This window comes from Thalassophryne amazonica, chromosome 6 (assembly GCF_902500255.1).
Source record: "Thalassophryne amazonica chromosome 6, fThaAma1.1, whole genome shotgun sequence".
NCBI lineage: Eukaryota > Metazoa > Chordata > Actinopteri > Batrachoidiformes > Batrachoididae > Thalassophryne > Thalassophryne amazonica.
Genome location: NC_047108.1, coordinates 15179595 through 15196014, shown reverse-complemented (window position 1 = coordinate 15196014; position 16420 = coordinate 15179595). Strand labels below are relative to the sequence as shown.

At 41.8% G+C, this 16420-nt stretch overlaps 1 protein-coding gene across 1 annotated transcript in view; it reads left to right on the top strand.

The window, feature by feature from the left end:
* Positions 1-12096, top strand: part of LOC117511415 (serine/threonine-protein kinase Nek2-like) — a 90058-nt gene extending 77962 nt beyond the window's left edge. Inside the window, exons 2-7 of the mRNA XM_034171443.1 lie at positions 8529-8743; positions 8861-9098; positions 9697-9779; positions 9867-9993; positions 10540-10777; positions 12035-12096. Coding sequence (XP_034027334.1) covers positions 8529-8743; positions 8861-9098; positions 9697-9779; positions 9867-9993; positions 10540-10777; positions 12035-12096 — 963 coding nt within the window. The remainder of the gene's footprint in view (positions 1-8528; positions 8744-8860; positions 9099-9696; positions 9780-9866; positions 9994-10539; positions 10778-12034) is intronic.
* Positions 12097-16420: the final 4324 nt, after the last annotated feature.

Here is a 16420-nt window from a genome sequence, read left to right as displayed (position 1 = left end):
AAATAATATAGCACCTTCAACTGCACCACAGACTAAAACAGTTAAATGTGGTCTATTAAACATTAGGTCTCTCTCTTCTAAGTCCCTGTTGGTAAATGATATAATAATTGATCAACGTATTGATTTATTCTGCCTAACAGAAACTTGGTTACAGCAGGATGAATATGTTAGTTTAAATGAGTCAACACCCCCGAGTCACACTAACTGTCAGAATGCTCGTAGCACGGGCCGGGGCGGAGGATTAGCAGCAATCTTCCATTCCAGCTTATTAATAATCAAAAACCTAGACAGAGCTTTAATTCATTTGAAAGCTTGTCTCTTAGTCTTGTCCATCCAAATTGGAAGTCCCAAAAACCAGTTTTATTTGTTATTATCTATCGTCCACCTGGTCGTTACTGTGAGTTTCTCTGTGAATTTTCAGACCTTTTGTCTGACTTAGTGCTTAGCTCAGATAAGATAATTATAGTGGGCGATTTTAACATCCACACAGATGCTGAGAATGACAGCCTCAAACACTGCATTTTAATCTATTATTAGACTCTATCGGCTTTGCTCAAAAAGTAAATGAGTCCACCCACCACTTTAATCATATTTTAGATCTTGTTCTGACTTATGGTATGGAAATAGAAGACTTAACAGTATTCCCTGAAAACTCCCTTTTTGTCTGATCATTTTTTAATAACATTTACATTTACCCTGATGGACTACCCAGCAGTGGGGAAATAAGTTTCATTACACTAGAAGTCTTTCAGAAAGCGCTGTAACTAGGTTTAAGGATATGATTCCTTCTTTATGTTCTCTAATGCCATATACCAACACAGAGCAGAGTAGCTACCTAAACTCTGTAAGGTAGTTAGAGTATCTTGTCAATAGTTTTACCATCCTCATTGAAGACAACTTTGGATGCTGTAGCTCCTCTGAAAAGAGAGCTTTAAATCAGAAGTGTCTGACTCCGTGGTATAACTCACAAACTCGTAGCTTAAAGCAGATAACCCGTAAGTTGGAGAGGAAATGGCGTCTCACTAATTTAGAAGATCTTCACTTAGCCTGGAAAAAGAGTTTGTTGCTCTATAGAAAGCCCTTCGTGAAGCTAGGACATCTTTCTACTCATCACTAATTGAAGAAAATAAGAACAACCCCAGGTTCTTTTCAGCACTGTAGCCAGGCTGACAAAGAGTCAGAGCTCTATTGAGCTGAGTATTCCATTAACTTTAACTAGTAATGACTTATGACTTTCTTTGCTAACAAAATTTTGACTATTAGAGAAAAAATTACTCATAACCATCCCAAAGATGTATCGTTATCTTTGGCTGCTTTCAGTGATGCCGGTATTTGGTTAGACTCTTTCTCTCCGATTGTTCTGTCTGAGTTATTTTCATTAGTTACTTCATCCAAACCATCAACTGCTTATTAGACCCCATTCTGCCAGGCTGCTCAAGGAAGTCCTACCATTATTTAATGCTTCAATCTTAAATATGATCAATCTATCTTGTTAGTTGGTTATGTACCACAGGCCTTAAGGTGGCAGTAATTAACCATTACTTAAAAAGCCATCACTTGACCCAGCTATTAGCTAATTATAGGCCAATCCAACCTTCCTTTTCTCTCAAAGATCTTGAGAGGGTAGTTGTAAAACAGTAATGATCACCTGCAGAGGAATGGTCTATTTGAAGAGTTTCAGTCAGGTTTTAGAATTCATCATAGTACAGAAACAGCATTAGTGAAGGTTACAAATGATCTTCTTATCGGACAGTGGACTTATCTCTGTGCTTGTTCTGTTGGACCTCAGTGCTGCTTTTGATACTGTTGACCATAAAATTTTATTACGAGATTAGAGCAGTCATAGGTATTAAAGGCATTGCGCTGCGGTGGTTTGAATCATATTTGTCTAATAGATTACAGTTTGTCATGTAAATGGGAATCTTCTTCACAGACTAAAGTTAATTATGGAGTTCCACAAGGTTCTGGCTAGGACCAATTTTATTCATTATACATGCTTCCCTTGGGCAGTATTAGACGGTATGCTTAAATTTTCATTGTTACGCAGATGATACCCAGCTTTATCTATCCATGAAGCCAGAGGATACACACCAATTAGCTAAACTGCAGGATTGTCTTACAGACATAAAGACATGGATGACCTCTAATTCCTGCTTTTAAACTCAGAAAACTGAAGTTATTGTACTTGGCCCACAAATCTTAGAAGCATGGTGTCTAACCAGATCGTTACTCTGGATGGCATTTCCCTGATCTCTGGTAATACTGTGAGAAATCTTGGAGTTATTTTGATCAGGATATGTCATTCAAAGCGCATATTAAACAAATATGTAGGACTGCCTTTTGCATTTACGCAATATCTCTAAAATCAGAAAGGTCTTGTCTCAGAGTGATGCTGAAAAACTAATTCAGCATTATTTCCTCTAGGCTGGACTATTGTAATTCATTATATCAGGTTGTCCTAAAGTTCCCTAAAAAGCCTTCAGTTGGTTCGAATGCTGCAGCTAGAGTAGACGGGACTAGCAGGAGAGAGCATATCTCACCCGTGTTGGCCTCCCTTCATTGGCTTCCTGTTAATGCTAGAATAGAATTTAAAATTCTTCTTCTTACTTATAAGGTTTTGAATAATCAGGTCCCATCTTATCTTAGGGACCTCGTAGTACCATATTACCCCATTAGAGCGCTTCGCTCTCAGACTGCGGGCTTACTTGTAGTTCCTAGGGTTTGTAAGAGTAGAATGGGAGGCAGAGCCTTCAGCTTTCAGGCTCCTCTCCTGTGGAACCAGCTCCCAATTCAGATCAGGGAGACAGATACCCTCATACTTTTAAGATTAGGCTTAAAACTTTCCTTTTCGCTAAGGCTTAAGTTAGGGCTGGATCGGGTGACCCTGGACCATCCCTTGGTTATGTTGCTTTAGACGTAGACTGTGGGGGGGTTCCCATGATGCACTGTTTCTTTCTCTTTTTGCTCCGTATGCATCACTCTGCATTTAATCATTAGTGATCGATCTCTTTTTCCTGGTTCTTTCCCTCAGCCCCAACCAGTCTCAGCAGAGGACTGCCCCTCCCTGAGCCTGGTTCTGCTGGAGGTTTCTTCCTGTTAAAAGGGAGTTTTCCTTCCACTGTGGCCAAGTGCTTGCTCATAGGGGGTCGTTTTGACCGTTGGGGTTTTTCATAATTATTGTATGGCCTTGCCTTGCAATGTGGAGCGCCTTGGGGCAACTGTTTGTTGTGATTTGGCGCTATATAAGAAAAAAGTTGATTGATTGATTGATTGATTATTCTGCACTCTTTACCTGTATTAATTGCACCTGTTTGAACTTGTTACCTGTATAAAAGACACCTGTTCACACACTCAATCAATCACACTCCAACCTGTCCACCATAGCCAAGACCAAAGAGCTGTCTAAGGACACCAGGGACAAAACTGTAGACCTGCACAAGGCTGGGATGGACTACAGGACAACAGGCAAGCAGCTTGGTAGAAGACAACAACTGTTGTGATTATTTATTAGAAAGTGGAAGAAACACAAGATGACTGTCACTCTCCCTCGGTCTGGGATTCCATGCAAGATCTCACTTTGTGGGGTAAGGATGATTCTGAGAAAGCTCAGAACTATACAGGAGGACCTGGTCAATGACCTGAAGAGAGCTGGGACCACAGTCACAAAGATTACATTAGTAACACATGATGCTGTCATGGTTTAAAATTCTGCAGGGCAGCAAGGTCCCCCTGCTCAAGCCAGCACATGTCAAGGCCCGTGTGAAGTTCACCAGTGACCATCTGGATGATCCAGAGGAGGCATGGGAGAAGGTCATGTGGTCAAATGAGACCAGAATAGAGCTTTTTGGAATCAACTCCACTTACCATGTTTAGAGGATGAGAACAACCCCATGAAAACCATCCCAACCGTGAAGCATGGGGGTGGAAACATCATACTCTGGGGCTGCTCTTCTGCAAAGGGGACAGGACGACTGCACCGTATTGAAGGGAGGATGGATGGGGTCATGTATTGCAATATTTTGGCAAACAACTTCCTTCCCTCAGTAAGAGCATAGAAGATGTAACATGGCTGGGTCTTCCAGCATGACCATGACCCCAAACACACAACCAGGGCAACTAAGGAGGGCTCCATAAGAAGCATTTCAAGGTCCTGAAGTGGCCTGGCCAGTCTCCAGACCTGAACTCAATAGAAAATCTTTGGAGGGAGCTGAAACTCCAAACCTGAAAGATTTGGAGAAGATCTGTATGTATGAGTGGACCAAAATCCCTGCTGCAGTGTGTGAAAACTTGGTCAAGAGTTACAGGAAACGTTTGACCTCTGTCATTGCAAACAAAGGCTACTGTACCAAATATTAACATTGATTTTCACAGGTGTTCAAATACTTATTTCAATTTCAATTTCAATTTATTAATTTATATAGCGCCAACTCACAACAAAATCGCCCCAAGGCGCTTCACACAATTCACAACACAAATTAATCAAAAATCAAAATTAAAAGCAAGAAAAGCACAATTAAAAGATAAAACACAGAAGAATAAAAGGAAATTATAAAGCAAACACAAATAAATTAAATTAATGATAAAACAGTCTAAAAAAGTGGGTCTTCAGTCTTGATTTAAAAGTCTCCACTGTGTCAGACTGCCGAATAACAGCAGGTAGATCGTTCCAAAGAGTCGGACCACGGTACGAGAAGGCTATACCCCACAGACTTCTTGTTCATCCTTGGAACACACAGAAGCCCTGCACCCTGTGAACGCAAGGGCCTCGCAGGTACATAGGGCTTAACCAAGTCCGCCAGGTAAGAAGGTGCCAGTCCATGAACAATTTTATAAACCAACAATAAAACTTTAAAATCCGATCTGGCAGAAACCGGTAGCCAATGAAGGGATGCCAGAATGGGAGTAATGTGGTCAAACCTTCTACTTTGTGTCAAAAGTCTGGCAGCAGCATTCTGTACCAACTGAAGTCCTCGAATGCTAGACTGCGGCAGGCCAGAAAATAAAACATTACAATAATCCAGTCTGGAAGAAATAAACACATGTATCAAAGTCTCAGCATCAGCCATAGACAGGATGGGACGAATCCTCGCCACATTTCTCAGATGAAAGAAGGCAATCCTCGTAATGTCTCTAATGTGGGGACCAAAAGACAATGTAGGATCAAAAAGTACTCCAAGATTCCTCACTTTGTCCATATGATACTCAACACATGAACCAAAATTAAGTGCCAACTGGTCACAATGATGCAGATGTCTGGCTGGACCAAGAACCATTATTTGCAACAGTAACATACAAATAAATTATTTAAAAAATCATACATTGTGATTTTGTTGTGAAAGTGTAGGAACACGGACCCACAAAAGGGGGCGCAAATGAACGGACAATGGAGAAGGTAAATAACAAGTTTTACTGTTGTGAAACGAGCACAACCAATACAACAATCAACAATTTGGGATTAAGCCGAATTCTGCTGGTGTCGTGTGGGCAGGCTCGAAGGTAGGAGACGTCCGTCCGAGTCGAACCGGAACCACCCAGATCTCCTCTGCCACCGAACCCTGGAAATACTGGAACCGCCAAGTCCCGAAGTCCCAGGTGGCCACTGCCTCCGCTCGTCGGATCCGGTACTGCTGGCAAGAGAGAGCAACAAACACACAGGTGTGGATGCGGCTGCACCCAGTAACACGGAGAGGGAAGAAGCCGCCTCCACCTCTCGTCACGTTAAAACAGGAAGGTGAGTACTTATCCAAGCAATTGGCTTTCGGTAGTCAGCTGTCCTGAAAGGTTTAACACGTATTATCAAATATACAGAATATGCTGCAGAGTAATTTACCTCTATCTCAAGGCGATATCTCGGCACTGAGGTGGAGACGCCGTCCTCCTGATATACCTCGGTGCTGAGTAGAACAGCTGTGTCTGGTGATGGGTGACAGCTGTCACCCAGGCTACTCCCATGATGCGGCAGTGCCCTCTGGTGCCTGGAGCCCGCACTCCAGGCAGGGCGCCCTCTGTTGGTGGTGGGCCAGCAGTACCTCCTCTTCAGCGGCCCACACAACAGATTTCCAGATTTTTTTTTTTTTAGATTATGTCTCTCACAGTGGATATGCACCTAAGATGAAAATTTCAGACCCCTCCATGATTTCTAAGTGGGAGAACTTGCAAAATCACAGGGTGTTCAAATACTTATTTTCCTCACTATATATATATATATATATATATATATATTATAATATATAATATATATATAATATATATATATATATAAAACCATGGGGGTTTTATATATATATATATATATATATATATATATAACCATGGGGGTTATAGAACATTTTTAAGTAAGCAACGATCCAAAATGGTCACCACTATCCAAGATGGCTCCTTTGACATCACAAAGTGAATATTGGCTTGATGACATATTAAGTTGGTTCCACTCCTCCAGCCAATGCAAAGGAGTTGGTATCGGATTATTTGGTCACGTGACTTTTAGTCAGGATTCTGACATTTTGCTGATTGGCTGAGACACGCTGCTCTCAGATTGGCTGCAGCCTTTGTTTTTAAGTAGCCCTGGTACCACAGTCTCTGGAGGAGTGGAACCAACTTACATTTTCAGCAGTAACGCCACAGCCAATCACAGAGCGCGGCGTGATAGCCAATAGCGGCCGACGTATCAGATTGGACCAATCACAGCCATGTTTTCAAAAACGCTACCAGTCTCTTTGTATAAAAGACTGTGGTACCAGTGCTACAGCGCCACTTTCAGTTAGGATCGAAGAAACTGCCAGCTGAAATATCATTCAGTGGTGATCAGTCTACAGAAGGAGAAGGTCAATAGTTGAAACAGAGCATCAGAATGTCTTCTGCTTGCAAATATCAACCGTTGGATACAGTTGGTTCTGGCTCCTTTGGAAGATGCCAGAAAGTCAGAAGAATATCTGATGGAAAAGTAACACTGAAACTTTTTTCTTCTCTTAAAAAATATAAATAAATGAACAAAGTTTAAGAGTCAAAAATGTGTCTACACCCTAATATTATACATGTTGGAGTTTTTAGATCATTTGCAGTTCATTTTTGTGTGTTTATTTCCTGCTGTAGCAGTTAGCTGCTGTTAGCCTCTCCCATCATTATTGAGTTTAACCATGTTTAATAATCCTAAAGCAGCAGTCATGTATGTTTTCTGCATGTGGTAAATTCCATCTGTTCCCTGTTGTGGCCAGTGATTTACATTCATGAAGAAGTGATTTGTTGTGAAGTTTTGTGGGGTTCATTCTGTTGCCTTAGCTAGCATTAGCATTAGCAACCTCATCTTTGCTTCCTCTTTTTGCACCTCCAAATTCACTTTCTGGACAGTAAGTAATCCATGAGGATCCTGCTGGTCTGACTGGGTCAGAATAATGTAGCCACGTTTGTTGTTGTGAAACATAAATGATTAAACTGATGTTTGTTAGTGAATGCTGTCTGTGTGATATGCTAACAGTTAGCCATGTGCTTACATCGCCCTTGATTTTGAATCTACTCCTCCAAATAATTACATTAAAATGATAAAAGTTGAGGGAAGCATCTGCTAAATTTCTTAGCAGTTTAGCATTTTAACGTTATCAAAGTCAACTTTTCATTTTGTGGATTTAGCAGTCAATGTGTTTTTTGTTTTTTTTTTAGCTGTTTACATTGATGCTAAGAAGAGAGTTGTTGTCTCTTCTGGAAAAAGTACAAAATGTTCTTATCCTCAATGTAATAAGCCAAAAGATGTGACTCCTTTCTAAAGTTTACTTGCTGTTCTCTATTAAATCAATATTTTACACTTAAACTAAAACTTGATTTATGCTTCTTCTACTCTGTGACTCCGTGGCTACGCAATGACGTTGACGGTGGGCGTGACCTTTTTCAAGTTCTCTGTTGCATTGGTGGGTGTCGTACTGCAATTTACCATCGCAATAGGGGGCGCAACGTGAAGAACAAGGCAAAGACTTTCTTTCCTTCTGCATTGTCATTGTTCCTAATTGTTTTGTTTTTTTTTTTGTTTTTTTTCTGGATTTATTTTTTCATCAATGACCTTCACTTCTTTACACAATCATCAGCATCCAAACTAACATTATGTGCAATTTCCTTCCATGAATTGTAGGTCCTTTGAGCATCTTTGTACTTTTTTGACTCTGTGTTGTGAAGTTGGTTATATTTGTGGACTATTCTGCAAAATGTTTCTTTATTTGAGCCATGACAGAGGTGTAATCGCCGTGCGCTCTGCAAAAACTTTTAAATCTGAAAGGAGAGGAAGGAGTGAAACTAGAAAAGTGACCAATCACAGCCCTTGTGGTCTCCATCTTTTCGATGTGTAGCTTCCATTTTTGAGAGGTGCACGTTGGGCTAAGGAGACGGGTTCAGAGAACGTATGCAGAGGGCTCTGTGTTGCTGCGGAGATGGAGAAGCATAAATCAAACTTAACAAAGTTTGGACAGTTTCCCACTCAACTGGGATTATTGTGGAAATGATTTGAATTTTACTGTCTTTAATAAACCTATTTGTATCTGTAGATCCTGGCTTGCAAGGTGGTGAGCTTCAGGGACATGTCCACCCATCAAATCAACAGGCTCCTCCAAGAGGTGGCACTCCTGAAGATGCTCAACCACCCAAACATCGTACAGTATTACGATCACTTTGTAGACAAGAATAAGGAGTTCTACATTGTGATGGAGTACTGTGAGCATGGTGATCTGTCTCACCTCATCAAACATGCCATCAAGAAAGGGTAAATCGTGATCTTGATTTGTCTTGGGATTTTCATCACACACCATCATGTCAGGAGAGTTTTATTCTGTGCTTTGTAGCCGTGTCTGCAGTATTAACGGTCTCTTTGTCCCAACAGGAATTCTATAGAAGAAGAATTCATTTTTCAGGTTTTGGAGCAACTTGCCTCAGCGCTGAAGCACTGCCACAGTCGTCCTGATGGGAGTGTTGTGCTGCACCAGGACCTGAAGCCAGCAAATGTTTTCCTCCACCAGAACCTCACCGTGAAGCTCGGTGATTTTGGGCTGGCAGAGATCCTTCCCACCAAGTACCACTTTGCACATTCAAAAGTTGGGAGTCGGCCGTACATGTCTCCAGTAAGTCATTGTTCTTTTCTCTTTCTTTTTGAACGACCTTCTTGTGAGGATAAATATCAGAGGTTTACATGTACGGGTCAATGCAGAGCACAAAGGGATCTTCCTCAGTCACAGTGGTCGTTTCTGCACCACTGGATGATCTACATGTGGAGCCACCAACCCTGCTCCTGGAGATGACCTGCCCTGCATGTTTTCCAACTCTTCCTGCTCCAGCCACTGCTAATGAACTGAATCAGGACAATCAGGACCAAGGAACCACAAGACTTGATGAAACATCAGGCTGCAGGAGGTACACATGGAAAACATGCAGGGCTGGTGACCTCCAGCAGCAGTGTTGGTGACCCCTGATCTACACCTTTAAACATGACTGTGGGTGGAGACGTTTGAGTTTCCTTCATCATCAGATTTACACCTGTGCTGAGGAAGGTCCACTTGTGCTCTGAGTCCAGACCTCTGGACCTGGTCTGAAATTTCTTTCTCAGAAATGACAAAATTCAAACGTTACATTTACAACACAAAGTGTCTTCTTGAAAATGAGGACAATCTCACCCAAAATTGTGCACATTGTGTAACCATTTTGTTGTTGTTGTTTCTCCAGGAAAAAACTAACGGCAAAGTTTACAAGGAGAAGTCAGACATCTGGTCCCTGGGGTGTCTGATTTACTACCTGTGTGCCTTAAAGTAAGTTCTGAAACACACTTGAGCTGATTTTACAGACTTTGTTGAAAACAAAAGCTGATAAATTTGTCTTTAATTTGTCCTCTTTAGGCATCCGTTTGCTGCTGGTGGAGCAAAAAAAATGACAGACAACATCAACAGTGGGGAGCACAAAAGAATCCCGTCCCGCTATTCAGACAAACTGGACTCCCTAATCAGGGACATGCTGCAAATCAGGGTGAGTCACTCAATCATCTGCTCTGCTCTTAGTTCAGCCCTTCACTGTTGTCATTTTCTGTGAGTTTGATCTTTCTTGGCCGTCCTCTGATGGATGTGCTGAGAGGTACAAGTGCTGGTTCATTAAAATGCAGCAATGCTTGTGGCCATGTGAAATGTGGGCATGTCCACTTGGCCTTCTCCAGCCAATGGGGTCCTCAAAACTCAACCATAAATAAACACACCACATGGCTAAAATGTTAAAGTAGTGGGCTGAATTAACAGAGAAGATTTTTTTTTTAAATATCTGACAGCATATTTGCATGATGTGTGAGTCCAGATGTTTTCTGTCATGTCTGTCTGTGTGTCTGTAGAAGTTGTGTAGAAAATAAAGATCATGACCTTCTGTCATGTTGAGGCTCAGATATCATCACTGTGTAGAAAAGTGACATTTTTAATACATTTTATTTGAGCTTCCACCTGCTCATTTGGTTTTGTGAATCTCATAGGATTAAAAAAAAAGTGGTCATGTGCATTCGTGCTAGATCTTGGTCTTCTCTCTTTCTAGGAGGACTTGAGGCCCTCAGCTGAGGACATACTCCACAGATGTCTGCAGACTGACGTGGCTGACGATGAAATGGAAAAGTCACATGACCCTGTTCATCATCTTCCTCCTCCCATGCCGCCTGCAGATGTCAGGCCCAACGAGGAGGAACTCCAGAAACCCCAGAAGAGAACGTGGAAGCTGGATAGAAAGAGGAAGCTGGAGTCTGACCACGGTCACCAACCCAAGAGGAGGTGGAAAGGTGAGTGTTTCCACCAGCACACAAGAAGGTTTTATTTTCAAATTCAACTATTTGTTTGTCAGTCAGATTAATCAAAATGTTGTGATCCAGTTTCCACAAAATCCGCTCAAGTAATATCATCCAGAGGACGTGAGTTCAGTTTGTTTTGAGAAACTGGGTTCCACCATCTTACCAGATTTATTAAGTTACAAAAAGGAAAACATTTCCTGTTGATGTCCTTTATGTAGATCACCCTGATGGTTCAAATTACACAGCGGCTTTTAAAGGAGTCCTATTTTCCCGTGAACTCCTCAACTTCCCAAACACATGCATGTACTAGTACACGTTAAACAGGGTTAAACATTCTGTTATTACTGCAAACACTTTTACAGCCAGTCAGGGGATGGATACATGAACTTTTCAGTTTAAATCAAGTCTGGAAGTGTGCTCTGCTGCCACACTTCACTGCATACACAACACCATGGAACTGTCTTGGGTCTTGGATGGCGACCACCCAGGCAGACAATGGGTTCATCCAGCAACACTGAAATAACCACCTATCTCCTGCGGCAAGGTGAAACATGGATATACCCTTGACCTTCTCCTCTCACTCGGGTCCTTGACACTCAGTCACCTGTGCGCTGGATCATGCCATGAGAAATCTGCCACATGGCTGTAATGTTGAAGCTGATGTGATACTCCTCATCTGAGTCTCCTCGAGTAACTGCTTGTTTGAGACAAAGTCATTCCAGTCGTATCCGAGGATCCTCCAAAAAGACCAAAGTTGTTGCCTTTGGTCACTAGTTACATAAATGTTTCATAACCACAGACAAGTTAGGGTTAGCACCCAGCCCCTAAAAATGTAGACTTTTTTGCCATCATGTCAACATCACCAAACACCTCTATACAGCAAATGAATGACTCAACAAGCACTTCCAGGTCTGAGGACCCAAAGACACGACTGTCACAGCCGAGTTCTGATCTGTATGTGGTGAAAGTTCAGAAATTTCACCACATACAGATCAGTTTCCGATAGCTGAGTCGAGGAAGTCATTAAAAGCTTGTATCTTTGTCTTGATCCAGAACAGTCACAAACCCAGACACTCCGATTCCTGACTCGGTTTAGGTGTTGGAGTCTTTGATTCCCCAAAGATTACAGCATGGTCAGTGAAGTCAAGGTCACTTAAGCTTTCCTTGACAAGAAAAACACTTGAGTCACTGGTTTCCACAACCCAGTGCAACACCCAATCCATGTGGAACCTGTGTTGTGTCCCTCAGTGTGGGAAGCAGATACCCTCAACTTCAGGCTAAAACCTAAGGTCCCTAGCATGTGTCAGTAGAATGTCTTTTGGCATCTGGGAATGAGTTTCACTCACAGCACCTTCTACTGGCCAGCGTGACACATGCAGTCATTGAACAGTGTCAGAGCCAGAACACAACCCTGAGGAGTACCAGTTTTCACTGGGAGAAACTCAGTCACAGCCTCTGCTCCATATAGAACTCACAAAGTCTGTCTATAGGTTGGCTATGATGTCCGAGTTTAGTCGACTAAACTCACTGATTTGATGAGTTTTTTTGACATTAGTTGTTGCACAAAGCACTTAGTTGGCTTAAGTTTCACGTTACCCGACTAAACCTTTTAGCCTTTTACAGAGGAGGTTAATCTTATTTTAGTCGATAAAACTTCAATGTCTCACCTCAAAAATGGCAGCTATCATGTACCACCACTTGATGGTGCACTCAAAAGCTCCCCTACTTCGCTCGTATTCCTTCAAAAGGACGAGCTTCCTCTGCTTTTGGCCGTGTTTGCAGCAGACGACTATCATGATCTGTTTGTGACAGTTCTCACATGATCCACCGGGCGTCGCTGTTATGCTGATAGCATTGTGTGCACAAAAAGGTTGACAAATGTGTAGAAGAAGAAACTGCTAGGCTAAGTGCTAAACATGTTGTTCTGCAGTTCGTATGAGTCCGTAAATGTTAATAAAGCCAGTTATGAAACAAAGGCTGGATAGTTCATGATAACAACCAACCAGGAAGGAATCAAAACTGTCACGCATGGAGCCGTCTCTCAGCAATGGCACGCACGAGGCGGTTATGCTTGTGAAAACAGTCCACTAAGGTAAGACAGCTAATCTACAAGTTTAGCCATCGATGTGAAACGTGATTAGACGGATAATGTTGGGCGACTAACTGTAGTCCAGTAAGAAAGTTTAGTAGACTGAAAGATTAGGTTGTTTATGAAACCGGGCCCTGAAGAAGTTACAGACGTCTGTGGTCAGAGAAACTGCAACTTTTGCCCCTGTTGCATCACCAGTTGTACGGCCTCATGATGAAGATCAGGATGATTTTCTTCAAAAGATCAAACAAACCTTCAGCTGCAGTTTGCCAGAAGGCACACAGGATACCTGAAGTAAGAGGTCAAAACGTCACATTCTGTTTCCTGTGTTTATGCTGATATGACTGAAGGTTTTTAACTTTGTGTTATATTTGTAACACACACACACACACACACTATATATATATATATATATATATATATAGATTATATATATATATAATTATATATATATATATATATATATATATAATTTATTTATTTATTTATTTTTGTACTTTGTGGAATTTAGGACCAACAGCAGAAGTCAGAGTGTCAGCGACCTGAGTTTGACCATCTAGAGTTGGTGAGATGGTGCTAATGACCACAGACACCATGTGTGAGATGACCATCATCAACACTCACTGGACGCCTTCCTGCTGATGACATTCTTCACACTTCCCTGAGGTTCTGCACAGCGACTGTTTATTTATTGATTATTTTTTTCACTCTCTAATAAACCGTTTATTTTTATACTTTCTCTGTGGTTGACTGTGTGCATTTTGTCTTTTTTTGTTCCACCATTAAACATTCTTTTTCAACCAATTGCCAGTTTTTCCTCTGGTCTGGTTTGTATCATTCAGTTGCCGCAGGTTTAAATAAATAAAAAAAGCAACTCTGACCTGAACATCAGGCAGGCAGCAAGAAAACGTCTGACACATTTACAGAGAGAAGATGGAGGGAGATGTTGTCCTGTCTTTATTTGAGGAGAAGCTCACATAATGATGTTTGTGGGACACTAACAGGTTCATAACCCTTGTACCTGTTGCTGTTATTGGTTATGGTGAAGTGGTTAAGCGGCGGGATGGTGGTGACAGGATCCACGGTTCAAATCATTCAGTCCATCGGAAAAGGCCCTTTGTCCCCACGTTTGTCCTGCTGTGTCTTGACTACCTCTGCATGGTAGCAATCTGACGTGTGTGAATGTGAAGCATCAGTGTAAAGTACTCTGACCATGACAGCGTGACATAAATACAGCCTGTTCACCATTTATTCACTGAACAGCTGTTATAAATTAATAATCCACCTTGTTCATGCAAATGTCTGCTGCAGCCTTTTTCACAGTAACATTCAAATTCAAACATTCAGAAAATTTGCTGTGATTTGTCGAACGATTGGAATAAATTAATAATCCACTTTGTTTACATGAATGTCCAGTGCACACAAACAAAACTGAATGTCTGCTGTATTTCACCATATTTTAGACCTCTTTGCTGATTGACTTTAGCCCAAAATCTCAGGACCTCGGATGGGTGTGTCATGACACCTGTCACTCACTGCACTAGGAAGATGAATGGGAAATGATGCTTTTCGCACTTTGGGCAGTGAGAAAAAAAAAAAGGAAAGGATATATTTCATACAGTGCAACTGGAAAAGTTTTCCCAGCAATTGACTTTTTATGTTACACCCTTTTTCCAAAATTGATGCAATTCATTTTTTCCACAAAATTCAAAAAGCAATGTACGGAGACATCCTGGATGAAAACCTGCTCCAGAGCGCTCTTGACCTCAGACTGGAGCGACAGTTCATCTTTCATCAAGACAATGACCCTAAACACACATACAAGATATCAAAGGAGTGGCTTCAGGACAACTCTGTGAATGTCCTTAAGTGACCCAGCCAGAGCCCAGACCTGAATTTCAGTTTTAATTTATTTCATTTATATAGTGCCAAATCACAAGAAAGTTGCCTAAAGTCGCTTCACACAATTAAGGTCAAACTTTACCAACCCCTAGAGCAAGCACACAGGCGACAATGGGAAGTAAAAACTCTCTCTGATGATGTGAGGAAGAAACCTCAAGCAGACCAGACTCAAAGGGGTGACCCTCTGCTTGAGCCATGTTACCGACACAGTTGACAAACAAATATACAGGAAATTTTGGGTGTCCATGCCGGTGCACAGGACAGGAGGCCTGCAGAAGAAGACACCACCCACATGTCTGGATGGAGGCGCACCTCAAACAGAGAAAAAAACAGAATCAAGCATCAGAAAAACAAGTACAGCTGGCGTGCCCAACCATTCGATCGCAGGCTGAGTTCCAGTCAAAGATAAGGAAAAAAAAAAATCTGTCACTGGACTCGAGAGGATTTACTGCTGCTATGACAGACGTATGCAGCAGGTGGCAGCAATGCACCAACAAGGATGCTGGCTGCTGTTAAACACCAGAGTAGAAGAGGAGCTCTTCTTCTATGGTGGATAAGAAAAATTATCATTTTCATCCTGTATTATTTTTTCATTTATTCGAATGGCAAATCCATCTGTCTTATCTGCAATGTAAATGTGGCTTTACTGAAGAAAGGGAATTTGGAGCGGCATTTCAGACGATTCACAAGAAATACAAAGCTAACCTCAAACGGCTGGACTGAAAGGCACAGGTCGCCTTTCATATCTCAGGAATATCTCAGGAGTGTGCAGGAGGCCTGAGAGAAAAAAAAAAACAAAAAGCGCTGGTGTGCTGTGGTGGCTGCTGTATCACTGTACTATGTTACAAAGCCACAGTGGTGGGCACAGATCGCTGCTGCTGCGTTCATGTACCGTCGGAAATTACACCCTGTTTGCTTGGATTTTTTTATGTGGGTGGGGGGTCGACTTCACTGGGCTCAGCCACCTTATATAGGCCAGAATTAATCTTTTGTGTGGATACAATTTATTTTACCAAAATAAATAAAAACCATGCTCCTGCCACAAGCAACTGCTGAGTTTGAAACAACAAAAAGTCATGTAATTTTCCAATGGTACCTGAATGTAGCAGCGTTCTACATGACGTTCACGTAGACTGATCAATTTACTGCTCTGATTATATATTCAGTGATCTTTACACTTATATCTATGCCCCTTTTGACAGGTTTTGTGTTATAAATCAATATACGAGGTCTATTAGATAAGAAACCGACACTTTTATTTTTTTTTAACTATATGGATTGAATGACGTGCGATTCCACCAATCATGCTTGAACCCTCGTGCGCATGCGTGAGTTGTTTCATGCGTGTCGGTGACATCATTTCCCTGTGGGCAGGCCTTGAGTGAGATGTGGTCCCGCCCTCTCGGCTGAATTCCTTTGTTTCACACGCTGCTCGACGGCGCGCATTGCTTTATCAAAATTTTTTCTGGACCTGTGAGGAATATCCGAGTAGACACTACTCAAGAAATTCAGCTGGTTTTCGGTGAAAAGTTTAATGGCTGATGAGAGATTATGGGGTGTTTCTGTCGCTGTAAGGACTTCCCACGGAGCGGGATGTCGCGCAACGCTTCCAGGCGCCGTCGTCGGCCTGTTTCGACCTGAAA